Genomic DNA, 27,538 nt, shown 5'->3' with positions numbered 1-27,538 from the left:
CACAGCTCCCCAGGGCGCTTTCCCTGTTCTCAGCACGTTTTCAGGGGCTGAGTCACTTTCCCAAGTTAGGCTCCTTTTTCCTGCTCCCGGCCAGGGGGGCCCTCGGTGGCAGGGTCGGGGTCTGAGACCTTCGCCGTGTGTGTCTGCGTCCAGAGCCCACATCTCAGCCGCTGCGTGGCTTCCTGTGCAGCCTGAGCAGGAGGGCCCGCTGGTGGGTCTGGGGCTCCAGGAAGCCACTCAGCACCCTTGGCTCTTTCCTTGCTGTTAGGATATTTTTTTTAGGGCCACACCCGTGACACATAGAAGTTCCCAGGCTAGGGGTCGAATCAGAGCTGCACCTGCCGGCCTGCGGTGATCAAGGACCTGTTGCTGAAACTCCGTCTCTGTGCACGGGTGCTGAGTCGAAACGTGCAGACAGAGTTTCAGGTGAGGAGAAAAGGATGGCTGTTACTGCTTTGCCGGACAAAGGAGGCCACCGCAGACGAGCGCCTTGAAAACCCTGCCCCGTCTTAGGGAGGAATTGCAGCGAGCTTTATAGTAGAAAGGAGACAAACAGGCTTTCAGGTAGCAGTCAGGATTGGGGCAGACCTGCCTTCCTGCTTTGGGGGAAGCTTAGTCATGGACGGCGGCGTCGGGCGAGCTCGGCCCGATCACTTTGGTGGCCTTCCAGGTTATCGGCTGGAGTAGCAGTACCGTGAGGGGCTCGTGCATCAGAGATTAGGACAGGCTAGGGATGCCCCTGAAACACCTCTCGTGCGCATCGTCTTTAACCCACAGGCAGTTGTGCCGAGGGTGCCTGACTGCAGTGACTGCTTAGGGTGCATTCAAAGGAGGCGGGAGCACAGGAAGGGCTCCAGGCTGTTCAGTTTTAAAGTATTCACTTCTAAAAGAAGCATAAGGATTTCAGCTTTTCTCTTATGTGCGTAAGATGCCTAAGTCGGAGCTCCCGTTGTGGTTCAGCAGGTTGAGAACCCAACTAGGATCCACGAGGACTCAGGTTCGATCCTTGGCCTCACTCAGTGGGTTAAGGATCTGGTGTTGCCATGAGCTGCTGTGTAGGCTGCAGAAGTGGCTTGGATCCCCCATGGCTGTGGCTGTGGTGTAGGCTGGCAGCTGCAGCTCCGATTCGACCCCTACCCTGGGAACTTCCATATGCTGTAGGTTCAGCCCTAAAAAATAGCAAAAAAAAAAAAAAAAAAAAAAGCTGCTTACTCATTCTGTGTCTCCCCGAGAGGACCCTGCCCCAAGGCTGTAACTGTCGCGGAACTGCTCCTCCTGGTCTCTGCGTCGCCCTCCCCTGACCCACGACTGTCTGACCCGCCCCTCCCCTCGGCGGTCAGGGAAGGCCCTGGAGCTGATGAAGCCCGTTTCCTAAGCTCAAGAAATGGGGGCACAGAAAGGCTTGTGTGCCCAGGAGCCCCTCAGCGCCCCGACGTGTGGTCCCCGCAGTTTCTGTTCAGATGAGACTGGGCTGGGGGAGCCGCTTGGGAAGGTGGAAAGGGACAGTCAGCAGGGGTCCTGGGCCGCTCCCCTCAAAGGCAAATCCATTCCAGGTGGCCGAACACTGGACGGCTTGCGAAGAAACCACACGGACGCGGGAGGACAGGCAGTTGGTTCCTTCCCTGCGGAGGGAACTGCCACCAAGTTAAAGGACAGGTGACCAAGAGGGGGCTTGGCAATAATATGGTGGCGAACTGGCTTTACTGGCCCATAAAAACTATCACCACACCCCCACTCTTGGGACAGCTACTGTCGATAAACAGAAAACAAGTGTCGGTGAGGATGTGGGAACGGAGGATCCTCCAGAAATTAAAAATAGGAGCTTCCGTCGTGGCTCAGCAGTTATGGACCTGAGTAGGATCCATGAGGACGCGGGTTCGACCCCTGGCCCTGCTCAGTGGGCTAAGGATCTGGCGTTGCTGTGAGCTGTGGTGTAGGTCGCAGACGCAGCTCGGATTCTGCGTTGCTGCGGCTGTGGTGTAGACTGGCGGCTACAGCTCTGATTTGACCCCTAGCCTGGGAGGGAACTTCCATATGCTGCAGGTATGGCCCTAAAAAGACAAGTAAGTAAATAAAGAAACCAGGACTACCAGATGAGCCAGCAGTTAACGTTTGGAGGCAGGGTCTCGATGAGCTGTTTGCGCCCCGCGTCCGTAGCAGCATTGCTCACAACAGCTAGGACGCGGGCAGCCCGGGCTCTGGATGGACGCTGTGCTCCCTCCAGCCTGGGGTCGGCAGCGCTGTCGCCCTGACCGTTAGTTTCCTGCATCAAAGCCCCTCCGTTCCAGGTTCCCGTGGAGGTTTCTGTTTCTTGCAGGACCCTGCTCCACACAAGGGCTGCCCTGCACGGCTGCCGGGTGTGGGGAGAGGGGCGCTGCTCGGCCCTGGGGAGCCCTTGGGAACCCCCAGTTTGGAACAATTAAAATGTATCGGCTTTGCCTCCTACGCCACACCAGGAGCTCGCTCCGAGGAAGTGACTGTGCTGGCGCAGAAGCCGCAGGCCGGCTCCTGGGTGCGGCTTCGCACAGCCTTTCCCTCGAAAGCCGCGTTAGTGACGAGGCCGGACGTGGGGTTCTGCTGCCCGGCGGCGGCGTGTGTGCAGGGCTCGGGGAGGGCAAGTGTGGCGGGTCCAGTGTTTATCAAACACCCTCCTACGCAGACGCGGGAGTCGGTCCAGCAGGCTGCGCCCGCAGGTGCGGCCCCGTGTTCCCTGGGGGTGGTGATGAGGGTAATTCTTATTTTCACTGGAGTTTCCTGTGTTTTGCAAAAACAGCTTTGTGCCAACCATGTATTATTTCTATATTTGAAAGTTAGAAAAAGCAGTAGAAGGATTTTAGACATTTTCTCATTCCCCACCCACCCCCTGGAACAGTGCGGGTGTTTTAGCCACGGCAGCAAGGCCGGCTCCCAGGCAGCTCTGCTCGCCCCCCCAGGGCCCTGGCTCAGACCCCGCCTGCGGTGGGGCAGCTCCGGGCAGGGGCCGCCTCCTTCGGGTGGGGCTCCGCCTTCCTGCCTCTGGTCCGGCCCACGTCCTCACGGTCAGCTGCCACTTAGAGGCCAAGGTCACCAGTCCACCCCGAGGGGCTCTGAGTGGTCCCTGGCGTGCGTCCCGGGAGCCTCTGCACACCCTCTGGGGTGCGTCCTGGGGCCTGCGGGTCTCGACCTGCCGGCAGCGCCTGGGGCACCGATCTGGAGGACAGGCACCCGGATCTGCCCAGGGGTTTATTTGTGGCTCTCAAAGCTGAGCCGTCAGCTCTCTCGGTCTGTTAGGCCCTGGGTGTGGGGGCTCGTTTTCTTTGAGGGGGGATCCCAGGTCTTTAACAGGGGGCTCGGCGGGGGGCAGGCTGTCCGTGGCGGGTGGCTGGGCGCAGGTCTCTACGGCAGGCTCGCCTACTCGAGGGCCTTCACAGGGCCTCACTGGCCTCAATGAGATTGGTCCTGTTCTGGTCACATCTCTGCCAGGTTGCCGTTGGCCTTTGGCACACAGAGGGCAGAAGTGGGCAGGAGTCCCGCTCTCAAATAACTCCGGGGGAGTGGGGGCCCTCTGTCTCCTTCGCCGCTGCCGGATTAGGCTCGTCTTCCCTGAAGTGAACGCAGTCATTGTTGGCTCACACACCCTCTTGGGTCTGGGCTCTTTCCTCCCACGGCCACCGTCCCACTGGCCTTGGGGGGTGGTGTCTGGCCCCAGCCCCAGTTCGTCCAGCTCCCAGCATAAGCTGCCCCGTCTCGCTTCCCGTTTGATGCCACCCCTGACCTCACACTGCATTTGCCAGAGTCATGGTGGCCCCGTGGACCCACTTTGGTCAGCCTGGGTGGTGTCCTGTGCCCGTCCACTCCCTTGGCAGGGTGGTCATTTGCCTCTGACCCTCTTTGGATCACTCGTAATCTGTAGGGTCCAGAGCTCTTGAATATGCTTTTCTACAAACCCAGCTTCCTGTTCCCCGGTAAAGGGGATTCCTTCCAGAAGGTTCCTTCCATCAGCAGGGTTGTCTGGCTCCTCCGTGTCTCTCTGGGGCCGTGTGGAAGGGGGCCTGGTGCACTGACTTGTTTGCTGGCCCTGGGGTCCCTCTCAAGGAGCACCCGGCCCAGGTGGGGGCCTGCCGGCCGAGCCCCACCCCGGGCCTCTCCTCTGGGACACGAGGAGCTGGTGGGGCGGGCGAGGCCACCGAGGGGGCCATCTCTGGTGAGGTGCTCTGGCTCCAGGTGTCGAGAGGGCTGGAGAGGGTGACTGGCCGGTCACCTGGGTGGTGGCGGGGCTGGTTCCTAGGAACGAGCCCTGGGAGAGCCGGGCGAACACAGCGCCTGCGGCCAGGCTCTGCCAAGGCCTGTGCAGGCTCCACGTGCAGAGAAGCCCCGGCCTGTCCCCCAGCGTCTCTCACACACAGAATGTTCTCCGTGCAGAGGGCCTGCCGGGCCTGCCTGGGAGTGACCAGGGCCTGGGCGAAGGGCTTTCCGGAGCCTCTGTGGTTGGAAGGGGACTAGTCATTGGCAGGTCCTGGGTTCCTGGCCCTTCCTGGGTGTCAGGATGCCACGTGCCTCGAAGGGAAGGTGACTAGGGGACCTCGTGCGCTGCTCCCTGGCAGCCGAGGGGCAGGCAGGCCGTTCTCACCATGGGCAACAAGCCCTTCAACCCAGCTGGGCTCCCCTCCTTCGACGTCTGCAGAACCGAAGGAGGGCTTGGTCAGGCTGCTGCTGACCTGCCAGCAGAGAAGGTTGGGACCCTGAGACGGTCCTCAGCCTGGGACTCCAAGTGGCCCACGGAACCCAGCCCCCACCCCCTCCGCTGCCTCAGCTCTGAGACCAGGCTCTCGGCCTCGCACAAAATCCCCGGCAGGCAGGGCCTTGCCTGCAGTGTCTACATGGCCGTGAGCGACTTGCCGGTGGAGACAGTTACGAGTCAGGAGCCTGTGCACCACCCGCCCCACCGGGAAGCGCACGTCTCAGAGAATCTGCCTGTGGAAGCCTTGTTCCCAGGCCTCGCCCCACGCTTCTGCTGTTCTGATCGATCGTGGGCCGACACCTACCGCAGTGGTGACTCGATCTAGAAGACACTTTGAACACTCAGACTGTCACAGTCACGGGAAATTCCTTAAAAAGTTTTAAATTCGGTTCATGTAATGTCCAACAATCAATGTCAATGTCAAATATTAAAACATTGACGGGTGATCAGTGGAAGACCTTGAAGCAGGGAAGTACACTCCCCGAGGGGACCCCACACGCGGAGCAGCCTGGAGCCATGAGTCTGGGAAGCGGCGCTCCGCCTGCTCGGAAGGGGGCCGTCGGGGGCTGCTTGGAGGCTGGGGGGACAGCTCGTTTAATTGCTCAGTGTCAGCGATGACGCTGTGCCGCCAGACCTGGCCTCTGTTCTCTTATTCAGTGTAGCCGTCGGCTCAGCTTCTCCTGCTTCTCCTAAGCACAGAGATCTTCAAGTTTGCGGCCCTGGGATGGGGGGCACCTGCCCATCCCAGCCCTGCCCCCAGGTCTGGACAGAACCTCGGGGGCTGGGATTCCTTTTTCGGGGGGCGAGGAAACTGGAAGCCCCGACAAGGCTGTTCTTCCGTCTCAGAGGGTCCCGCCCCTCCCTTGAAGGGTCTCCCCTCACGGCTGCCTGCTCTCTGGCCTAGCTATGCAGCGGGACTGTGCATTCTGGGTCTCAGCCACCCTCGGCTGCTCTCTGTCCCCGTGACCAGCCCTCATCCGGCCCCTTGTCCTCATGGGACAGCCCAGCAGCCTCCCCACGTGGGCCGGACCCTGCGGAGCGGGCGGGCAGGGCAGGCGGGGCTCCACGGGCTCTGGGCGGTCCATCTGCCACCGTGGAGCCCTTCCCAGTGGCTCGCCAGGACTTCCTGGAGCCTGCCAGTGACCAGGTGCAGACCGGCTCCTGGCTCCCCGCTCTGTGGGGCTCCAGGGTGGGGTGGGAGGGGCAGGTGGACCCTGCAGGCTGACCTGGCCTCTGCTTGTTGGAAACCAAGCTCAGTGGCAGTCTCAGGGGAGTAAAGGCGGGTGCAGAGTCTGGGGCTCCAGGAGGCAGTTGTCCTGGCTGGACCTGGGAGGCGGGGCTGAAGCGGGAGAGGGGCCAAGGGGCTTCAGCTGGTCTCGGGTGGCTTTGCTCCTTCTGCAGATATCTCCCGAACTCCTGCCACGTTCCCAGCCCTGGGGCAAAGCGAGGAGCGCTTGGACCTGGGCCCGGCCTCCTCGGACCTTGCAGGCGACGGGCATGACCCAGCATAAGAGTCCGTCCAGGGGCTCAGGTGGGGCTTCCTGAGGGCGCCCTGGGGCCCGGGACTGCAGGACGCGGGCGGTGGGAATACCGGCGGAAGCCAAGAGGCTGCTGCAGCGAGTATCTGGGAGGAGCTGGCGGGGACGGGGGAGAAAGGCGGGTGGGAGCCGTGTTTGAAGGAGTCACAGCAAAGATTTCCCAGAACTGAAGAAAGACCTCAGGCATCAGACGGAAGTGACCATGAGCTCCAAGTAGGACAAATAAAAATAAACCCACACGGAGACGTGTGGTGAGGCTGCGGGACATGGAGGCAAAGAGGAAAGCTTAGCAGTCAAGAGAAAAGACAGTGCAGCTTCAGGGAAATGAGAAGTCTGGCCGATTCCAGGTCCCGCGGGCGGAGGGTGGATGAGCCGCGGGCAGGGGCTGCAGCCCATCTTTCGTGCCCAGCAAGCTCCTAGCTGAGGTGGGTTTCACCTGTGCCCGCTCCTTACCAGACTCATTGTCAGCGATGGACGCCAGGAGGAAGCAGGAACTCGGGGGAAGCCGAGGGGATAGAATCGGGAGCCTCGAGGATGGAAATTGGCAAAAGGCTGGCAGGCGTCGCCTGAGAACTTGTGTGGGTCCCAAAGAGGTGAAAGTAAAGCTTAGGACCGTCTGCCCGGGAAACACAGCCAGAGCCTCGGAGGGAACGCGAGGGTCACTGTAAATTTTCTAGTAGCCACATTAAAAAAGAAAAAACAGTAAAAAGAAACAGATGAAATGAATTGTAATAATATAGTCTATTTAATCAGAGAGATTTAAAATATGCTTTCCGGAGTTCCCGTCGTGGCGCAGTGGTTAACGAATCCGACTAGGAACCATGAGGTTGCGGGTTTGGTCCCTGCCCTTGCTCAGTGGGTTAACGATCCGGCGTTGCCGTGAGCTATGGTGTAGGTTGCAGATGCAGCTCAGATCCAGCGTTGCTGTGGCTCTGGCGTAGGCTGGTAGCTACAGCTCCGATTCGCCCCCTAGCCTGGGAACCTCCATATGCCGTGGGAGCGGCCCAAGAAATAGCAAAAAAAGACCAAAAAAAAAAAAAAAAATGCTTTCTACACATAAGACACAGATCCCGACACCCAGTAACCTCCACACTAAAGTCTTGGCAGCCGGCGTGTTGTCCACATGGAAGCATAATCCCAACGGCGTCATTTCAGGGGCCGCCAGCCCCGTGGTGGCGGCCGTGCCGTGGACGGTGGTGCAGACCGTCTGTGGGGTGCCCCTGCGCTTGGGGACACGCTGGCCCCAGCCTGTGACTGCGAGTGATGGTGGCACAGCCCCGTGCCCCAGGGCCAGGCTGTCGGTCTTAATTTGGTGGAGTCCTCGGCGGGGGGGGGGGGGGGTGGCGGGGGGGGGCGCCGTGCCCACCGAGGTCTCAGCCCACGGGGGGATTGGTCCACACGGCCTCAGGGCCACGACTCCCTCTGGGCTGATGAGGGGGCGTTTGCTCTCCAGCGTGAGGAGAGCCGGTGGGCCCCTGGGGAGTGGCCCTGGGGGGCTTCCTCGAGGTCAGCCGGGGACCCGCCAGGAGGTGGGGGCCTCGTTCAGCTCCACCCTCCGTCTGACACAGAGTTGCTAGAAACGAGCAGCCATGACCTGTGAAGTCGGTGCTGGGGAGAAGGCAGGGCCCCTGCCGAGGCTTGGCGGGAGCCAGGGCTCCTCTCCTCGCCGCCTGCTACCGTGGCAGCAGGGAGGAGGACAGGGAGGGAGGGGGACAGGTGCCAGGCCCCGCGTGGACGGCAGTCGCGGTAAGAGGCGACCTCAGACCGCTCCGGACGGATGCCCCTTCTGGATGCATATCGATCATCTGAACTGCTTTTCAAGTCGTTTGAATGAGCGTTTCCATAGCAGGAGAGAAAGAGGCTTTCAAGGAGAAATCCCTTCCGCAAGCCCAGAATCTTCTGTGGGGGGCGTTGGGCCCTGTCCTCGGCCACCCTCCCGTGGGAAGCCTGTCACGTGGCTCGTGAAGCGTGCAGCCCGGGACCTTCACAGGAAGGGGTCAAGCACCTGCCGGGGAGTGAGTGCGGCCGCTGCAGCTGGCGTCTGCGTTGATGCGGAGGTGGCTACACTTTAGGTCTGTCCCTGGTACCGAGCGTCCTTGCTTCCGAGCACACAAAGGCCTGCTTCGCTTTCTGGCTGGAAGTTCCCGAGTCAGGGATCGAACCCGAGCCACAGCAGTGACAACTCCAGATCCTTAACCTGCTGAGCCACCCGGGAGCTCCACAAAGACCTACAATAAAACCTAGGTTTCTGGAATTCCCGTTGTGGCTCAGCGGTAATGAACCTAACAGGATCCGTGAGGACGCGGGCTTGATCCTCGGCCCCGCTCAGTGGGTTAAGAATCCAGCGTTGCCCTGAGCTGTGGTGTAGGTCGCAATAAGATAAATACGTACGTATATTTAGAAAGAGCATCTGTCAGACATCTGACAGCTGTCTGTCCTTGTCCTAGCTCAGCTCCTACAGAGGACTTTTTTCTTGGGCAGATCTCTGCCTCAGTTCTGGCTCTTTCTGGGCATCCCTGCGGCTTCTTCCAGACTTGGAGGGGCTGAGCTAGGAGCAAGACGGGCCACACGGGAGTGCATGATTTGTGATCTTCGGGTGAAGACCCTGCCTTGGCTGTGAGAGTGAGGCACCCTTGGTGACCTGCGGCCCGGGAGGCCCCTCACAGCCTTGTTAGAGCCACTGCCGGTTCGTAGGACGGATGGGACGCAGTGTTTGAGGGCTCTGTGTGGGATGTGCGTTTCCGCCGAGACCTTCTAGAGTGCCTTCACCGCTGCCGGTTTGAGAACCTCTGCCGGGGCAGGGGACGGGGTCTGGGGTGCTGCAGAATTGGTTATGTTCCGTTCTGGGAGATACTTATTTTCCTCTTTTTCAGAACTTCTGCACTTTTTACAATTAAAAATAGTATTTAAAAATCATTTTGTGTTTAATACACTCTCATCAAGGCATGTCGTCCCTTAGAAGGTTTGAGCCTGAGTTGAAGTGGAAGTTTCCAGCTCACCTGTCCTCAGTTGGAGAATGCTGCACGTCAGACACCCAGTCCTGAGCCCCCCAGAAAGGCGCTGACTTGGGGGAACCCCGGGTGTCAGCCCAGAGCGGGGGGTTCGTTGCCATGCTGTGGTTTTTGCCCTCCGCTGGCTGCCCATGGCCCCGGGCAGGGCTCTGTGGTACCCAGGCTGCCGGGGGCTGTTCAGAGAGAATGTTCTAGTCCTCCAAGGGAAAGGGGCTCTTCTGGTAAGCGTCCTGGTCCAGGGCTCTCTCTTCCCGACCTCGCCGTCTTCGCACCTGAGCCCTCTGGGGGGCTCCTCCTGGATGTGGGCTGAGGTCTCGTTCCAGACGCTCTGCCCTTCCTGCCTCTAGGACGGCCTGACACCAGGACCTGCCCTGCCGGGGTCCCCACTTGAAACCAAACCTTCGGAGGTGGCCAGGGACTCCAGGAGGACCGGCCTGTTTGCAGGAGCTGCCCGGGCTCCCGCCTCTCCCAGCAGGGGCTGCGCCAGGGCCACCTCGAGGGAGGCAGGGTGGGCACGTGGTCCAGAGCGGAGCCCACGGGCTGTCGGGCTGTCCAGCTCCTTTCACTGCTGTGGATTTGACCTACGTGCCCAGTGTTGGTGAAGGCGGTCTTTTTATTTTTAGGGGCGTGTGCGTGTGTGTGTGTGTGTGTGTGTGTGTGTGTGTGTGTGTGTGTGTGTGTTTACCTCAACCTGAGAATCCGCATCCGAGCTGCTTTCCTGCAGATCCTGTCCTTGTTTTTTCCGCGGCCAAACCCAGTTGGTTGTCTTCTCCCATCTGTCGAGCCTCTGGATCATCCGTCTGTATTTTTTTCCTCTAAAAATACAAAAAAAGCCACCCAAATACAGGCTCTTGCTGGACTGTCTGCAAATAGTTTCTCCCCTTGGTAAGATGACACGCCGGTGAGAACGGGCGTTCTTTCAGGACGGCTGTTTTTAAAGCATGAGGAGAGCTTCTCTCTGATTGGCCTTCAGTGTTGAGCGACGCGTGCGTCAGCTGCCTTGGGTAGAATGGTCATTTTTACGAAATTAATTCTCCCAATCCATGAACGTGGTATGTATTTTTCCATCTGTTTATGTGGTTTTCAGTTTCTTTTTTCTTTTTTTGCTTTTCAGGGCCACCCCTGCACCATATGGAGGTTCCCAGGCTAGGGGTTGAATCGGAGCTACAGCTGCCAGTCTACACCACAGCCACGGCAACATGGGATCCGAGCCTGTCTGTGACCTACACCATAGCCCACAGCGATGGCGGATCCTTAACCCACTGAGCGAGGCCAGGGGTTGAACCTGCATCCTCGCAGATACTAGCTGGGCTCATTACCACTGAGCCACAACGGGAACTTCCTGTCTTCACTTTCTTTCATCAGTGCCTTAGAGTTTTACTTCCTCAGTTGGATTTTTTCCTAGGCATTTTATTCTTTTTTTTCTTTCTTCTTTTGTTTTTAGGATCACAGGTGTGGCATATGGAAGTTCTCTGGCTAAGGGTTGAATCTGAGCTGCAGCTTCTGACCTGCACCACAGCCACAGCAACGCCAGATCCGAGCCACCTCTGTGACCTACACCACAGCTCATGGCAACACTGGATCCTTAACCTGCTGAGTGAGGCCAGACATGGCCAAAAAAAGGACAAAAAAAAAAAAAAAAAAAAAAGAAAAGAAAAGAAACATGCAAATGTCCATCGCCCGATGAACGGAGCAATGAAATGCAGCCTGTCGGCACAGTGGAATGTTGTCTGGCCTTAGAAAGGAACGAAGTACCGACGCAGGGTACGACATGGATTGACCTTGAAAAACATGCCAACCGAAGTAAGCCAGACACGAAGGGTCCCGTCTTGTCTGATTCCATTTACGTGAACTGCCTGGAACAGGCGGATGCTTGGAGACTGTAGGTTGGGGTTTGGTGGAGGGGTGACCGATGAGGAGCATGAGGTTTCTTTTGGGGGCGATGAAAAGGTTCTAAAATTAGATCATGGCCGTGGTGCCAAACTCCGAATGTGCTAAAACCCCTCATTGAATCCTTTAACCTGCAGAGTATTGCGGGATGTCAGTTGCACATCAGTAACCATCTCTAAAAGCCAAGATTACGTACTTTGTTGTTGTTGTTTTTGTCTTTTTGCCATTTTCTAGGCTGCTCCCGCGGCATATGGAGGTTCCCAGGCTAGGGGTTGAATCGGAGCTGTAGCCACCGGCCCATGCCAGAACCACAGCAACGCCAGATCTGAGCCATGTCTGCAAACCTACACTGCAGCTCACGGGAACGCCGGATCCTTAACCCACTGAGCAAGGCGAGGGATCGAACCCGCAACCTCATGTTTCTAGTTGGGTTTGTTAATCACTGCGCCACGACGGGAACTCCCCAGGATTACCCGCTTTGAGTCCCACCTTACTGGAGCTGCCTGTCCACAGTCCTTCCCAGAAGCACCGCCTGAGGAGCCCAGGGTGGGTCCCTCAGGGCGGTGGGGTCCAGAACTGTGCGTTAACCCCGCCTGCTCAGCCAGGGCCTTTGCTCAGCGGTGGCTTCCAGTGACATCCTGTCTTTTTTGTCCTCCCGTGGGGATGTCCCTTGGAATTCCATGTTTCTCTCCAACCAGTGTGTTCCCAGGACCCAGGCAGGCCTGGCCTCGCCATCTCCTTCATCCCAGCCCCGTGGGGGGACACTCAGGGGCCCCAGCCTGAGTCGGCAAAGCAGTAGTCAACTTGGCCCAGAACCGGGATCCCTGTCTGGGCCTTGTAATGGCTCCTCTGATTAAACGAATAGGCTCGGTCCACACGCGTTCTGATTAAGTCACCTCAACTCCATTTTGAAGGAAAGGAATAATTCATAAGAAGCCATTTAAATTTCCATTTCCCCCGAGAAGATTTCCACCCGTCCTAGAAGCCGAGAAAACTGCCACCTCCCCTCGGCTATCTCCTGGGCTGCCCAGCCCAGGACCTGCCCTGCAGTGGGCTGTGGCAGGGTGACATGCCAAAGACCCGGGGCCCCTGGACGGTGACGGGTGGCTGCTAAGTGTGGGAACAGAATTAGTGGGCATCCTAACAAGTTCACTATTTAATAGTCTTAAAATAAAATGCTTCTTAGAGAATCTTAAACCTATTGAAATTCAAAAACGAGATCTCCTGCAGTTTGAAGGCCCAACTGTCAGGACACCAATTGTTCCATCTGTGCCTCCGCGCATGCCTCCCCTCGAGATCCGCTGCCACCCCGGCTCCTCTCCTGCGCAATTATGGAAGAATTTCTTTATGACCCACCGCAGCTGCTGCAGTTAAATTTCCTGCAGTCAGTGTTCCTGGCGTGTCATGTGTATATACAGTACTTGATCGGGAGTTTTATTTGAGAACTCATTCTCCTTCTGAAACCCCTCTGCTCCATGCTCCCTTATTTCCAGGCATTGTGTCTGGCTTGGCTCACACAACAAATATTGCAGCCCAGGCCAGCGTGGTCACTGGGGTGTTGCAGGGCCCGTGCCCAGCTGCTCCCCCGGAAGCGGGTGTCCCATCCCAGTCGGGGACTCCTCATCCTCATGTGGCCAATCCAGCCCCTTCGAAGGTCTGGGGCTGCTGCTTCCTTCCGCAGTGGGGTCTCCAGACGAGACTAGAGCGGAATTATAAAGGGGCGTCTTGCTGTGCACCCTGGGCAGGGACCCTCTGCAGTTAGAGGGTTTTCTTCTGCTCTGTTGCTGGGCTGCTCTCCAGAGCGGCCAGCAGTGGGGAGGCTGCCCTCTCGGAGCAGGCTGTGGCTTTCACTGCAGATGAGACCACGCCTGGGTGCGAGAGCAGGTGCAAGGAACACATTCACTGGCTGTCTAACCTGGCCCTAGGACCAAAAGCTTTCAGGGCACCAGTTGAGCAGAATATCTGGGAAGCTGCAGAGACCTGGGCTTGCCTGAGGAGGTCTCGGTCAGCTCGGCCTGGAAGGTCCTTAGAAAACGTCATTCAGGGCAACGCTGGTTATAGCTATAGTATTTGAAACAAAAATTTAGCGAGGTTTGGAGTTCCTCGGTGGCTCAGCAGGTTAAGGATCTGGCGGCGTCACTGCTGTGGCTCTGCTCACTGCTGTGGCATGGGTTTGATTCCTGACCTGGGAACTTCCACATGCTGATGGTGTGGCCAAAAAAAAAAAAAAAAAAGGTTTAGTGAGGCTCAGAACTCTCTCAGAATTTATGTGAGTCTCTTAGGTGTGAATAAGATTTCATGACTGTTTTTTGCCAGAATAACAAGACCCTAGATTTAATTACCCATTGCGTCCCCTACTGCCCACAAATCTGAAGACGTGGTGCCTGGGAATTCCTGCCAAAGTGCAGCGGGTTAAGAATCCGCCTGCGGCGGCTTGGGTGCTGCAAGAGGCCTGGGTTTGGTTCCTGGCCCCGCACAGTGGGTTGGAGGACTTGGTATTGTTGCAGCTGTGGGTTGGATTCGATCCCTGGCCTGGGAACTTCCATACGCGTGGGTGCGGCCGTTAAAAAAAAATGTGGCGCCTCCTTTGCGGGTGTGGAGTTCAGCCCCAGGCTGTCGGTGGTGGGTCCTGGGGCCGGCTCTGAGCTCCCAGGGCCGCCTTTGCTCACCTGGTTTCTTGGGTATGATCACCTGCCGTTCAGTCTTGGCCCTGCCACTAAGGAGGAGGTGCCCTCCACGGGCCCTCCCCTAGGCACCCCTCCTGTGGGGTAGAGGGAGCACCCTCAGCCTGGGTCTGACCGCCCAGCGTCCACTTTTCCTCACTCCACAGCTGGCTCAGGGGAGGTTTTTCCGGAGTGGAGGTGCCCCTCCAAGCTGCTAACCCACGGCCCGGCCTGGAGTCGGAGAAGGGCTTCCCACCGCCAGGCCTGGCGCTTGTTCCGCGTCCCCAGCTCGGGCCCAGGGTTACAGGCTCTGAAGGGTGAGAGAGGAGGATGGGCCGGGCTGGCAGGCCAGAGGGGCCAGGCGAGCAGGACACGTCTCTGCTCGCCCGGGTCGCGTCCAGGTGTGAGGGCGCGCGCACGGGCACGAGCGCGCTCCGGAGGCAGCGAGGAGGTCAGCGCCCCGTGGCAAGGCCGGGAGTGGCGGCGCCGGCGTCCGTGCCCTCGTGCCCTCTTGGTTTCTCCCGCTGCCGGTCGCCGGCCCCTCGTCCCTCCCGTGTCGCTCTCTGCGGACGCCGCCACCTCCCAGCCTTGAGGGGAGGCGGCCCGGAGGCCCCCGCTCGCTCGCTGCGCCAGGAGCCGGTCCTGCCCCGGGAGATGTGCGGCCCCCGCGTTCGCGTTCGGGGCCTGGTCTCTTCCTCCTTCCGCGCCGCTCTTCCCCGGGCTCACCCGGGCACCTGCTGCCAGGGCCCCGCCCCGCGCCCCAGGCCCCGCCCACTGCTGCCTTCGGGTTCCCTGCACCCGGCCTCCTGCGCCCCTCTTCTGGGCGCCGCCTGCCTGAGGCCCAGGGAAGGACCCGAGAGCGCCCAAGCCCGCCGGATCCCGCACCGTGGCCGCGCCCGTCCTGCCCCAGGACTCCTTCGCTGTCGGTCAGGCCGCCTCCTGGGGTGAGGTCCCCGCGGCTCTGCCCGGGCGAGGTCCGCGCGCTGGGGGGCCATGCGCTCAGGAATGATGTGGTTCCTTAGCGTCTTACTTCTCTGGTCAAATGCCTCCACCGCCTTGGTTTTTATTGACCAGGTACAGGTTTTAATTGCTCCGGGTACAGACTGCCCAGTGTCCGCTTTGCCCTGGGCGCCATGCCAGGCACCCCGTGTGCTTTATGCCCACTTTGTCGATGGTAAATGGAGGCCTGGGATGAGGTCACCGCAGGCAGGTGACCGAGCCCTGACCAGCACATATCCTCTAAGTCCGGTGCCCACCTGGGTCCTCTTGCCGTTTGCACCCCGTGATCTGGAGGGCCCTTGATTCCTCTGATCAGAGTGGCTTGTGTCTGTTATTATTTCATCCGCATAAAATATTTATTGATGTGAATCGAACATAAGCCTTCGGGCTTTCCTGGGCAAGCATTTGGCAGCGTTTTGCTGCAAAGGGCTGTGCCCACGAGGCAGCAGGGCCCACAGTGGCCTGGCTGTGGCCCCCGCACAACTGAGGACAGGCCATCTGTACTTCCAGGTCAGACAGGAGGCACATGTGGGGCCGGCTGGCTGTCCACTGGCACCTGCCCAGGGAGGATGCGTCCTGGGGTTCAGCAGTGATCTTCTGGTCTGTAGCCCAGGACAGGCCAGCCTCCCAGGGTGATAGACGCTCCCTGGACAAACATACTGCAGTGTCCGTGCAAAGCTGACTTACTGTGGGCTCAAGAGCCTGGACCCTGAGCCACCGAGCCCGAGGCCTGGGGGCACCCAGCATTCTGCCCTTGGGGCCACATGGTGCCAGTGGGGATGCTGGCTCTGTGCTGCTCCTGCCCTCACTCCCCAGCAGGTGCCAGGAGGGAAACTGAGTCGTGGAAGAGGCCTTCCTCTGTCAGGGAGGCCGAGTGACAGGTGGGACTGCTCACTGGTGTGGAGTATGACCTTTGTGTAGACTGGGGAATAGCCCTAACCTTCCTGGAAGTGGGATTGGATCATGGGAGTTAGATGACACGGGGGCTTATCTTTGTGGTTAAACTGCACCTGAACCTCGCACACCAATTCCCAAAGCCGCCAGAGCCTGGTCTGCCCGCGTCTCGGTGGGAAGCGGCTGGGCAGGTCCAGGGCACCATGCGCATGGGAGGTGTCCAGGGCTGGGCCCCGTCCTAGACCTGAAGGCCACGGGGAGGGTGGGCACCCAAGTCCTGAGAGAGAGCAGGGATGGGAGGGGGGCCACCCGAGGGAGCCCTGGGGGAGGCGCCTGGGTGGGGGAGGCAGGCCGTGGGTGGGGCTGGGTGCGGGAGTAACCAGTCTCGATGGTTGCCATTGTCACAGGGCTGCCACCATGTAATGACAGGAGTGCGTGCCCACCTAGGGCACCAGATCCTCTGAGGGCTGGCTGGTGGTGTGGCCAGCTCGGCAGGACTTGGGCCTGGTGGCCCCTGGGGTATGCTGATGGGGACAAGGCCACCTTTGGGGCTGTGGGTACTGGCTGCTCAGTAGGGGCAGACCTGCAGGAGGGCCTGGGTCAGTGTTTGCAGGGAGTGAGGGGTTCTGGTCCTGGTGACCAGTGGTCAGTGGGTTTCCTTGGCGGTCCACTGTGGCCTGGGCAGCGGCTTCTGTGCCCAGTGCGTGAGGATCAGCAGCTCAGGAGGCACAGCTGGAGGACGGCCAAATTCGGTGCGTGACCTGAGGCTTGTCTCTGGTTTCTCTGCGGTGCTCGGGTTGGGGGGTCACGGTGGGGAGTCTGAGGCTTTGTTGGAAAGCTGGTCCAAGAGAGGCCTGGGCTGGCCCCTTGGGCTCCCAGCCCTCACCCCCGAGCTCCCTGCACTCTGTCCAGCTGAAGCCCACCTGGCTGGGGGTCTGGGAGTCTCTCCTCTGCTGAGCGTTAGGGTGGCGGGGGTTGCGTGGGGTGGTATGTCTTGGGAACCGGCATTCGGAGCTCAGTTCGTGTCCTGGGACAGCTGCTGGGTCAGGGCAGTGGGTAGGAGGAGGGCAGGACTCCTCGCACACCCCCGGGGCTGCAGTCCATTGCTGGGCTTACCCTGGGGGTAAGGGTGAGGGTGCTGGGCCTTTCTGATCTGGCCATGCTGCCTGGCCACCATCTGTCCTGCCCACCTGTCCTGCCATCTGCCTCCTGCCATCTCCCTTTGCTGGGGCTTGGCTGAGATCGTGCTGCTGCCCTGGTGTGACAGGCATCCGTTGCCGTTCCTCCGGCTGTAGCGGGAAGTGAGAGGCGTGAAGAGGCTGCCCCCTGGCCTCTCTCACCTCCTCCCTTTCCCATGTGGACCCTGAGTGTCCTTAGGGTGAGAACTGAGTGACTGCTGGCGCCAGTGTGTCCGCTGAAGTGACCTGGGACATGGATTTTCTTTATGAGCTTCAGTCTCTTGACTTGGGTCAGTCTAGGGCCACCTCGCGGCAGGCTCCGAGGTCCTCAGTCAGGCACGAGCTCTGCGCGGGGCTGGGGATGCTTGTGGTTCCTGCTATATCCTGCCCTGCCCAGCTGGCCAGCCTCCCAAGGGCTGGGGACACTCCAGCATCTTCACAGCCCGGCTCAGATGGGCACCCGAGGCCAGGACCTGCGCTCACGTCTTCCTCCTGCATCCTGCCTCCCACGACCCCGTCCACATCTGCATCCTGAATCCCCATCCTCCGTCATGGAGCGGGTGTTTGAAGAAATGCAGCATTTCATCAGAGTTACAGCATTCGTTCTGAATCAGTGAAGTTTTCCACTTCGGACTTAGGCGGCACTGCTTTGTTCTTGTGTGTTCTCTCCTGCCTTCTGCGGGGTTGCTTGTCACGAGTCATCTAACCTCCTAAGCTAAACGCTGTCTTCATGAATTTTATTTTTGTCTCATAACAGTGAAAACTGTCACCGGTAGGAATTTATTTTTGAGAAAAATATTGACATCATGTGCCAAAAAAAAAAAAAAAATCCTGCTGGGTTCTGTTTTATTCTTCTATATTTTTTTTAGGGCTGCAGGTGCAGCATACGGAAGTTCCCAGGCTAGGGGTCAAATCAGAGCCACGGCTGCTGGCCTACACCACAGTCACAACAATGCGGGTCTGAGCCACATCTACAACCTGCACCACAGCTCCCAGCAATGCTGGATCCTTAACCCACTGAGCGAGGCCAGAGATCAAATCCACATGCTCATGGATACTGCTCAGATTCGTTTCCACTGAGCCACAGCAGGAGCTCCCTCTCCTACAGTTTTTATTTCAAAACAGGGTGAGTACGTCTCCTATTTATATCATTTGATTCTCTTTTTTGTGGACATTTTACTTGGGGACATTTAAAAGTCTAATTTAAAATTTAATTTACTTGAGCGAGTGGTGCTGGGAAAACTGGACAGCTGCGTGGAAATCAGTGAAACTGGAACACACCCTCACACCATGCACAAAATAAACTCAGCGTGGCTTAAAGACTTCAACGGAAGACAAGACCAGCAAACTCCCAGGAGAGAACACGGGCAAAGCATTCTCTCCCATCAACGGTACAAGTGTTTCTTAGGTCAGTCTTCCAAGGCAACAGAAATAAAAACGAAAATAAACCAGTGACAAGCTTTTGCACAGCAAAGTAAACCGTAAAAAAGACAAAAATACAGCCTAGGGAATGGGAAAAATTAGTTTCAAACAATGCAACTGACAAGGGCTTAATCTCCAAAACCCCCAAGCAACTCATACAACTCAACAGCAAAAAACCAAACAACCCAACTGAAAAATGGGCAGAAGACCCAAAGAGAATGTCTCCGAAGGAGATGTGGGGGTTGGCCAGCAGGCACATGAGAAACTACTCCGCATCAGTAATTATGAGAGAAATGCAAATCAAAACTGCAGTGAGGTACCACCTCACACCCATCAGAATGGCCATTAGTAATGACACATGCTGGAGGGGCGTGGAGAAAAGGGAGCCTCCGACGCTCTTGGTGGGAATGCATTTTAGTGCAACCACTGTGGAAAACGGTACGGAGGCTCCTCAGACAACTGAGCATCGACCCACTGTGTGATTCAGCAGTCCCACACCTGCGCGTGTATCTGGACAAAACTTTCATTCAAAGAGATGCCTGCAGCCCTGTGTTCACAGCAGCCAGGACACGGAAGCCACCTCAACACCCATCGACAGGTGAATGGATTGAGATGTGGTACAGATAAAATTTAACCTGAAAAGGTTGTTGAGGCGTTCCCTCTGTGGCACAGCAGGTTAAGGACCTAACGACAGTGGCTTGGGGCCCTGTGGAGGCGCGGGTTTGAGCCCTGGGCCCGGCACAGTGGGTTAAGGATCCCGAGTTGGTCGCAGCTGCGGCTCTGATTCGATCCCTGGCCTAGGAACGTCCATGTGTTGTGGGTGTGGCCAAAAAAATAAAATAAAATAAAATAAAAATGTTGTTGACCGAGGCTGGCTGATGCTCATCGTCCCCGGTCGTCGGTCCCGCCTCGCGGCTGCCCTGAGGGCTAACGTGCCCTGCTGGACGGCGCCGGTCCGAGAGATGAGTGGGCTGAAAGGCCGTGTTTGTCTTCTGCACACGTAGAAGTGCAGATGTAGCACCGACAGTTCCTTTTGGATTCTGTTAATCAGCACAGATTGGATGTTGAAAGTGGCGTTAATTCGGGGCCTGGGAGCCCTGCCTGGCGGTGTTGTCTCCGCAGCGGCTGGGGTCTCGCGTGGGTGTGGCAGACGCAGTAAGAACTTTGGATCCTTTGTTGGAGACCCCAGGCCTGAGGGGCTGGGAAGATGCCTCGGACTGTACCTCAGCTGTCAAATCACACAGGCCTTTTGTGCTGCAACAAGACAACCGCTAGGCTTTTAATTACTTTCTGGATTCTCTAATCTCTGCTGCGTGTGTTTGCGTGTGCCCGTGCGTGTGTACAGCTCTCTGCTGGCTAATGGTCAACACTTTGTAGGTCTGGCCGTAAAGTCTTTTGTTTTGTTTTGTTTCTTAGGGCTGCACCCACGGCATCTGGGAGTTCCCAGACTAGGGGTTGCATTGGAGCTGCAGCTGCCAGCCCACACCACAGCCACAGCAACTCAGGATCCTTAACCCACTGAGCAAGGCCAGGGATCGAACCCGCATCCTCACGGCTACAAGTCGGGTTCATTACTGCTGAGCCACGACAGGAGCTCCTGGTCATAAGGTCTTTGGTATCCAGCAGCAGGGCAAGGTGAACCCAGGTCTGTCTCTTACGATCCCAAGGTGGCCACCGCCCTGCCCTGCACCCCCAGGGAGAGCCCAAGCGGAGTTTGGGGTGTTTGTGCTCATGGCCATGGAGGCCATGGAGGCTCCGGGGGGCTGGGGTGCACCCCGTGCTGGTGCTGCTGTTTTCATGCCCTGCCTCTGCCTGGGAAGGCCTGCCCTCGCCAGTTCCGCACAGGCCCCCCACTCCCTTTTGCCTTCTCCCCATGTGTGGTCTGCCAGGCCCTGAAGGCATGACGTTGAACCATGACTGGGGGGAGTCGGAGGGCACGGGTGTCTCTCCCTCCCCCCAGCTTCCACCCTGAAGCTAAGAGGAGGCTCCAGGATGGGAAGTGGGTCCAAACGGGCCACAGTGGAGGGACGTGGGCTGGCGGGGACAGCGGGCGAAGGTGCCATTTGGAGTGTCAGCCCCCCCCTCCCCACCCCCCCTCCAGACTGTACACGTGTGCACTCAGTCTTTCACACGCGCATACACGCATGCGCACACACACAGGTGTGCAGTACTTCCAGTACACTCACACGTGTGGTTGTGCCACGCACGTGCACGCACATGTATGTGTACAATGCACACAGAGCACCCTGACGAAGTGCTCACATGCACGTGTATGCACAAGCATGCGTGCACACACACTAGTAGGTGCCGTGTCCCCATATTTGTGCACATACTCACACAAGTGCACTTACACATGTCCTCACAGGCACACCTGCAGACATGGCTCCCAGTCCCACGTGGGCACAGGTGGTGGTGGTTTGTCAGCCTCTCCAAACAGAGCATGCGAGTGCATGAGTGTGTGTGAGTGTGCATGTGAGTAAGCTGAGGGGCACGAAGCCCCCTCAGTCTCAGTCCCCCTCCCGGGTCCCACAAGGGAGACTCTGGGGCCAACGAGAGCGAAAGGGGGCCAGGGTTGGCCTTCCTGAAGGCTGGCTCAGCGGCCACCTCCCGTCGGGGCACAGCTGGCAGCAGAGGGAGCCGAGTGCAGCTGGGCACTTGGTGAGAATGCTTGGATCCGAGGTCCCTGAGTGCGGGGTGGGGCTGGTGGTGCCGGGGCAGAGCCTGAGCCTGAGCTGTTCTCTGCACAGCTCTGGCCCCCACCCCTAGCGTGGTGCCCACTGTCTCCTGGGAGAGACTCAGCGTCCTGGAGGCATCCTAGCCAGTGCCCAGGCCCAGCCCCTGGCCTGTCAGCTGGGCTGCAAGAGCAATGCCTGGAAGGCCCTGTGTCGCACCCTTAGCTCTGTTTCCACCAGGAGGGCTCCAGGCACCTGCCGTGTGACTGCACCTGCTATGACCCTGCCTCCATCCCTGTCCCATGCCCTCTGCTGGAGGGGAACTGGGGGATTTGGGATCAGAAATACTCTCGAGGGCTGGGTGACTGGGTCGACTCCCCCGCCCTTTGCTGCAGCCCCCCACCCCCAAAGGGCAGGCCCCGGGTGTGACGTAACAAGGCACTGGGGCAGCCGCTCCAGGCCTTCCTCTGGATGAGGCTGGGAAGCCGGGACCAATGGAGGCAGAGGCTGACCGACAGCTGCCGTGTGTGCATGTGTGTGCATGTGTGCTCAGAGCCCTGGGTCTCTGCGCCTGCAGAGCAGGGCACGGCTGCCCTGGGGTCCCTTCCCACCACCCTCCCTCTCCTTCCAGTCGGCACAGCAGGGGCAAAGGGATACTGCCAGGCCCCGGACCCCAGCCTGGTTCCTGGCTCATCACCGAGGGGACCGGGGAGCGCAGGGGATGCCGGGTGCTGGCAGGCAGGGGTCTGGGCCTGTGCTCTTCCCACCGTGCCCCGGGGCTCTGCGTCCTTGGCAGAATGGGTGTCAGGCGCCTTTGCTGGATGGATGGGTGGATGGGTGGGTGGGAGGGTGAATCCCCTCTGCTCTCCCGTAAATGTTGGGGAACTTGGTGACTAAGACCCTGAGCAGAGGAAGGACCTCCGTGGAACAGGCCACGGGGGCGGGGGCAGGGGGCGGGGGGCAGAGCAAGGCTCCACTGAGCTCGAGCTGAGAAATGACGACCATCAGCCACCTCGTGACCAGCCGTGCAGGCTGTAAACACAGCCGTGCAGGATTCTTAGGCAGAAGGAAGAGGGAACGAAGGGTTCATGTGGTGTCTCCTCTGTTGTCTTTCTCTGCCGGAGCATGAAGAGTGCCTTTTGTAAAGATGTGTTAGGGCTTTGTCGCCTTCCCTGTGGGCTTGTCCTAATCCTGGAAACTCACATCCCAGGGGACAAGCCATTGGCAGCTTGGCCAGAGGAAGCACAGAGCAAAGGCCCCTGGGGCGGGCGTGAGCCTCCTGTGTGGCCGGAGGGGCTGGGGTGGGGAGGAGGGGGGCAGTCAGGGTGGCCTGCAGGCCCAGGGAGACGCAGGGAGCTGGGACTTGGCTCTGAGTGTGGTGGCTGTGCCTGAAGAGCCAGAATCAGAACCCCCGGCCATTTAGTGAGAGGCGAGCCTCTGAGCAAAGCGTTTCCTGCCGCAAAGCAGCAGCATCTCCTGGCGTCGCGGAGCCGGGCCGAGGGCTGAGTGGAGCAGGGGCGGCCTTCCCTCAGCTGCTGTCTTTAGCACGTGTTCAGTTTTATGAACAAAGCTCCTAAGAGCTGATTCCACTGTCCCGTGGCCCCGCGCCCCAGCCCCTTGTCTGTGGTGGTCGCGGGGGGGCTCCGCGCCTGGCCTCCCCACGGAGATGCCGGCTTCTGGGCCCTACAGCCCCTGGCACCTTGGGGGCTGCAGGGGACAAGGCAATGCCGCGTGGTCACCTGCCCCCTCTCCCCGCAGAGGTCGGACCCGCAGCTGCTAGCTCAGTTCTACCATGCCGACGAGGAGCTGAGCCAGGTGGCCGCCGAGCTGGACAGTCTGGACGGGCGGAAGGACCCCCAGCGCTGCACGCTGCTCGTCAGCCAGTTCCGCTCCTGCCAGGTGAGCGGCGGGCCGGTGGGGATGGAGTGCGGTCACCTGCTTTGGGCACCTGTCGGGAGGGCCGGCCGGGTGCTGGAGACGGGCAGAGGAGGGCATCCTGAGCAGGACAGCACGGGGACAGGGGTGGGTGAGATGGCACGTTCACAGGCCACCCTTGGACCAGGAACCAGTGGGGGAGGGGGAGGGGCCTGGGGCCCGGGCACAGCTGGCAGGGTGGCGGGACCCTCGCTCGGGCACCACCACTTCCCGCTGCTGAAAATTCCACCTGGTTCACCAACCGCCTCGGAGGCATCACCAGCATGAGAGCATGTGGATGAAGCCATCTGGTCAAGTGACAGTCAGGGTCGTCACCAGGTTCCAGAATCTTCTCCATGTATCCAGTCCACAGCTCGGGCTGGAGCCTCTGCCCCCTGGGGAATGGGGGCTGGGGCGTGGGTCCCGGGTCGCAGAGCGGGCAGAGTCGGGCCAGCAGAGGTCCTCCTGTGTTTTAAGCTTCAGGGGAGTTGGGTTCCCACACAGTCCTTGACGGAGCAGGAGGACCACACCTCCCCCAGCCCGTCTCTCGGAGGATCCGGGACCCGAGGGGCCAGGAGGGTCTCTGACCAGCTAGTCGTGGCGCCCGCAGCCCTGGCACCTGGGAGGCCTCTGACGCCCGGCCTCACTCCTCCCTCAGCAGCGGAGAGCTCCCCGCAGGCACCGTGTTTGCTCCCAGGCCTGCTCAGGCTGCTCAGTGGCCACTGTGATTGCATGTGACATGGGCTGACCGGGTGGCGTGAAAGCCAGGGCCGCGCTCATCACAGAGGGAGCACCGGGCTGGGTCTGAGGCGGATGAAACAGCTCGAGAGAGGTCGAGAGATGCGCCATAAAATCAGCTTGAGTCCCTCACTCACAGCAACACAAGCACCTTTCGTTTCTCACTCTTCTCTAAAGACCCTCATGTCCGTGGCCCCGGGGCCACCGCCAGTGTCCAGCAGGAGGACACGCAGGGCTGGACTCACACACTCGTCCTCAGGGCTGTGATCCACGGCAGCGAGAGGCTGCAAAGTGGAACCAGCGAAGGGACGGGGCCGAGGGGCGAGGTCCAGGGAAACCAGCTTCCAGAACCCCGTCCCGGGAGTGACACGGGCTGCGCCCAGTCCCCCAGCAACACCTTGTGGCAACATGCATGGCGTGCTGTCCCCGAGAAGCCCGTCAGAGACTCGGAGCCAGGGCTTATTGGGGGCGGCCCCAGGGACCCCTCTGCCAGGTGCACAGCCTCCCAGGAAGGGTGTCAGCGCAACAGCTGAGGTGCAGGGAGCCGCCCCGTGGGTGATGGTGCTGGGGACCCTGGCAGAGGAGGGCAGCAGCGGTGCGGACTCCGTCCTGCCCGCCCCCCCGCACGGCTGGACGTCGTGGCTGAGGCGCGCCCGTCCTGGCTCTGGACACAGCGGCCCTCCCGGGAGAAGGGGAAAGGGGCCGCCAGAGCGAGCCTCGGAGTGTGTCTGGAACTTGATGGACTTGTCACTATGACACTGGTTTAAGTGGACGGCTCCTGGGGCTCCAACCGCAGTGAGTGTCTGCAGAGCGCAGCTGTTGGCGTTGGGCGGTGGTTTTCAGTTCCGGCGTCTCTGGAATCGGGCTTCTCGTTTCTTACTGTCCTCGCTGTTTCACATTCTCTTTGACCTTCATGAGGCTGCCATTCACTCACTCGCTCATCCGTCTGTTCACTCACTTACTCATTCACTCACTCACCCGCTCATTTGTTCATTCATCACTCGCTCACTCACCCGCTCGTCCGTCCGTTCACTCGTAGACTCGCTCACTCGTTGGGCAGCACTCGCCTGCAGAGCTGCCCCAGCGCGGAGGCTGGATGACGTCCCGGGAACCAGGCAGACTTGGGAAGGTGGGCGTTTGGCAGGTCGCGGCCGTCAGGGAGGGGTTGGGCAAAGGCCTGTGTGCTGGGGTGACGTGCAGGCCGTCACGGCGTGCAAAGCCTGGGGATCCGCAGATAAACCGCGCAGCTTTGACGGGGGTGGCTGGCTGCACCCTCGCTCCCCAACCACCTGATGGCCTTGACTTTAGAGCACTGTCGCCTGGGGAGGTCGCCCGACTCCAGATTTAGCTGGCCCCCCCACCTCCCGACATTCCCTGCATCTGTGAGTCAGTTCCCAGATGCCCCTGCTGCCCCTGCCAAGTACCCAGGTCTGGACTTCCTCGGCTGTGAGCAGTGGCTCGGCCCCCTGTCCGGGGCACCTCAGGCCTCCCAGGTCCAGTTAGACCAGGTGGAGCCTTGGCTGAGCAGGGGACTCCTGTGTGGGGCGCGCTTGGCAGCACCAGCTGGGCCCGGCTCTGCTCTGCAGGAGCCCCTGGAGGGGCCACACGTGGGGCTCGCTGCTGCCCGGATTGCTCCTTCTGGCTGGGGGCAGCCCGGCAGGTCAGTGCCATGCGGGGTCTGCTGTTTTGAACCTTCTGCCTTGAAGGGGGTCTTTTAGCTAAGCCTCCAACCTGACCAGGCGCAGGGTCGATGCCCAGTAAACTGTAGACCCTCTGGTCCACACTGTGAGACACACGGGGCTGGACTTGAAAGGAGAAGCCTGAGCGGGCTTCCCGGTGGCGCCGCGCGGGGTGCTGAGCGGCACCCAGGTGCGCTGTGGTTCCCCCGCCCTGCGCCGGCTCTGATCCCTGTTAGAAGGCGTCTCAGCCGTGCACATCTGTATAAACCAAACTTGCTTTCGGAAAACCGAGGGCCCAAGCGTACACCGCGCAGGTGGTTTCTGACGGCACTGCAAGAGTTTGCATTTTCTCTTTTGCTTCAGAAAACAATAACGGCCTTCAGAAACCCTCCGATGGCGCGGCCGATCGAAACGCATCCTGGGCTGTCGCTCTGGGCTCGTGTCTTCTTCCCCCTCCCCCCCAGTTCAGGGACTGAGGCCCTAAATCACGGAGCGTCCGGATGTGACTGCCTTTGGAGAGGGGCTTTCACGGGAAGTCAAGGTGAAAGGAGGTCATGGGCGGACCTCAATCCAGTCCGATGGGGGCCTCACAAGAGGGGGCTCTAGGACACAGACACGCACAGAGGGACGAGCTGAGAGGCCACGGGGAGAAGGCGCCCTCGGGAAGCCGAGGACACGCAGCCTCCAGGGCCACCAGGAGATGAAGGCCTGCAGTTGAGCCTCCACCGGGGCCTTTGTCCCTGCAGCCCCAGGACGCGAGGCCGTTGGGTTTGGAGTCACGATGCGGGTGGGCTTGGCCTTGCTCCCGGGGAATTGTGCCACTGGCCTGTTTCTTCAGCTGCGCCCTAACCTGTCACCACGAGGGCGCCGAGGTGGCGATGGTTCCGTGAAGAGAGCCGAGTGGCCGCGTGTGCCGTGGACTCTGCCCGGCGCGGCTGCTCGGACGGGTTTTGGTGACGCAGGTGGCTCCTTGCTGTGGGTCTGTGGCGTGACAGTTAATGTGGCCACAGCGGCTGAGGGACACCCCAGGACCCCCGCGTGGGAAGATCCTGGTGTCCCTCCTGGCAGAGGTGGGTGCTTGGAGAGAAGGGTCCCCAGGCTCCTGTCTGCCGTGGCCAGATGCCTGGTTGTGATGGCCCAAGACCTGCGGCCCCGGGGCGTCTGTCCAGGAGAGCTGCCCTGCGCGTGGGCTCCCGGCGGTGGGCGAGTTGTTTGCTTATCGACTTTGGAGGGTTCCGATGTGGCCTGGATGCCAACCCCTTATCTGATGGTGACTTGTAAATACTTTTTTCCAGTGAGAAATACTTTCTGCCAACCTGTGGCTTATCTTTTCATGCTCCTAGCAGTTTTTTGAAGGGCATACCCTTCACATTTTGATGAAGCTCCATTTCTCTATTTTTTCCTATCTAAATCATGCTTTCGCTGTCACCCAGGGAAGCTTGGCCTCACCAAGGCCATCAGATTTTCTGTTTTCTTTCAGACGCTTTGTAGTTTTATGTTTTATGTGTAGGTCTGTGATCCATATTGACTCGACTTTAACATATGATATGAGCTTTCGACCAACATGCGTGTATTTCTGCAAATGAGTTTTCAGTTGTTCCAGCATCATTTGTTGCAAGACAATCCTTTCTCACGGGAAAGACTGTCTTTTTTGTGCTAAAATGCTTCTGCATCTTTACTGAGTGTCAGTTGTCCATATCTGTTTGGTTCTATTTCTGGGCTCTCAAGTCTATTCTGTTGATCTGTCCTTTTTCTTTTCTTTCTTTCTTTTTTTTACGGCCGCACTCACAGCATATGGACGTTCCCAGGCTAGGGGTTGAATTGGAGCTGCAGCTGCCAGGCTACGCCACGGCCACAGCAACGCGGGATCCAAGCTGAGTCTGCCACCTACACCGCGGCGCACGGCAACACTGGATCCTTAACCCACGGAGCGAGGCCAGGGATCACACTTGTGTCCCCATGGATCCTAGTCGGGTTCGTTACCGCTGTGCCACGACGGAAAGGCCTGTTCTGTCTTAAAGCCAGCGTCACAGTGTCTTGATTCCTGTAGCTTCGTAATAAGTCTTAATATCAGATGGCGTCAGATCTCCAACGTCGTTCTATTCCAACGTGGTCGTGGCTGCTCCAAGTTGTCTGCGTTTGCATATGAAATTCAGAAACAGCTCGTAGCTGTCTACAGAGAAGGCTGCCGAGATTCCGATCGGGGCTGCACTAAATCTA

At 59.3% G+C, this 27,538-nt stretch overlaps 1 protein-coding gene across 4 annotated transcripts in view; it reads left to right on the top strand.

Moving 5' to 3' along the window:
- The window catches only part of ZFYVE28 (zinc finger FYVE-type containing 28), an 87,477-nt gene that overhangs the window by 20,752 nt on the left and 39,187 nt on the right, over positions 1–27,538 (top strand). For all 4 annotated transcript variants that reach the window (XM_021100926.2, XM_084971286.1, XM_021100931.2 and 1 more), the window contains exon 2: positions 22,746–22,886. In XM_021100926.2, coding sequence (XP_020956585.1) covers positions 22,746–22,886 — 141 coding nt within the window. The remainder of the gene's footprint in view (positions 1–22,745; positions 22,887–27,538) is intronic.

Source organism: Sus scrofa, chromosome 8, assembly GCF_054392235.1.
Source record: "Sus scrofa isolate SSC_HxYL_T2T_F1_AM1 chromosome 8, Sscrofa_HxYL_maternal_Yorkshire_Landrace_v2.0, whole genome shotgun sequence".
In the NCBI taxonomy this organism is placed as follows: domain Eukaryota; kingdom Metazoa; phylum Chordata; class Mammalia; order Artiodactyla; family Suidae; genus Sus; species Sus scrofa.
Note: the sequence above shows the minus strand (reverse complement) of the source record. Positions and strands in the feature narration are given on the sequence as shown.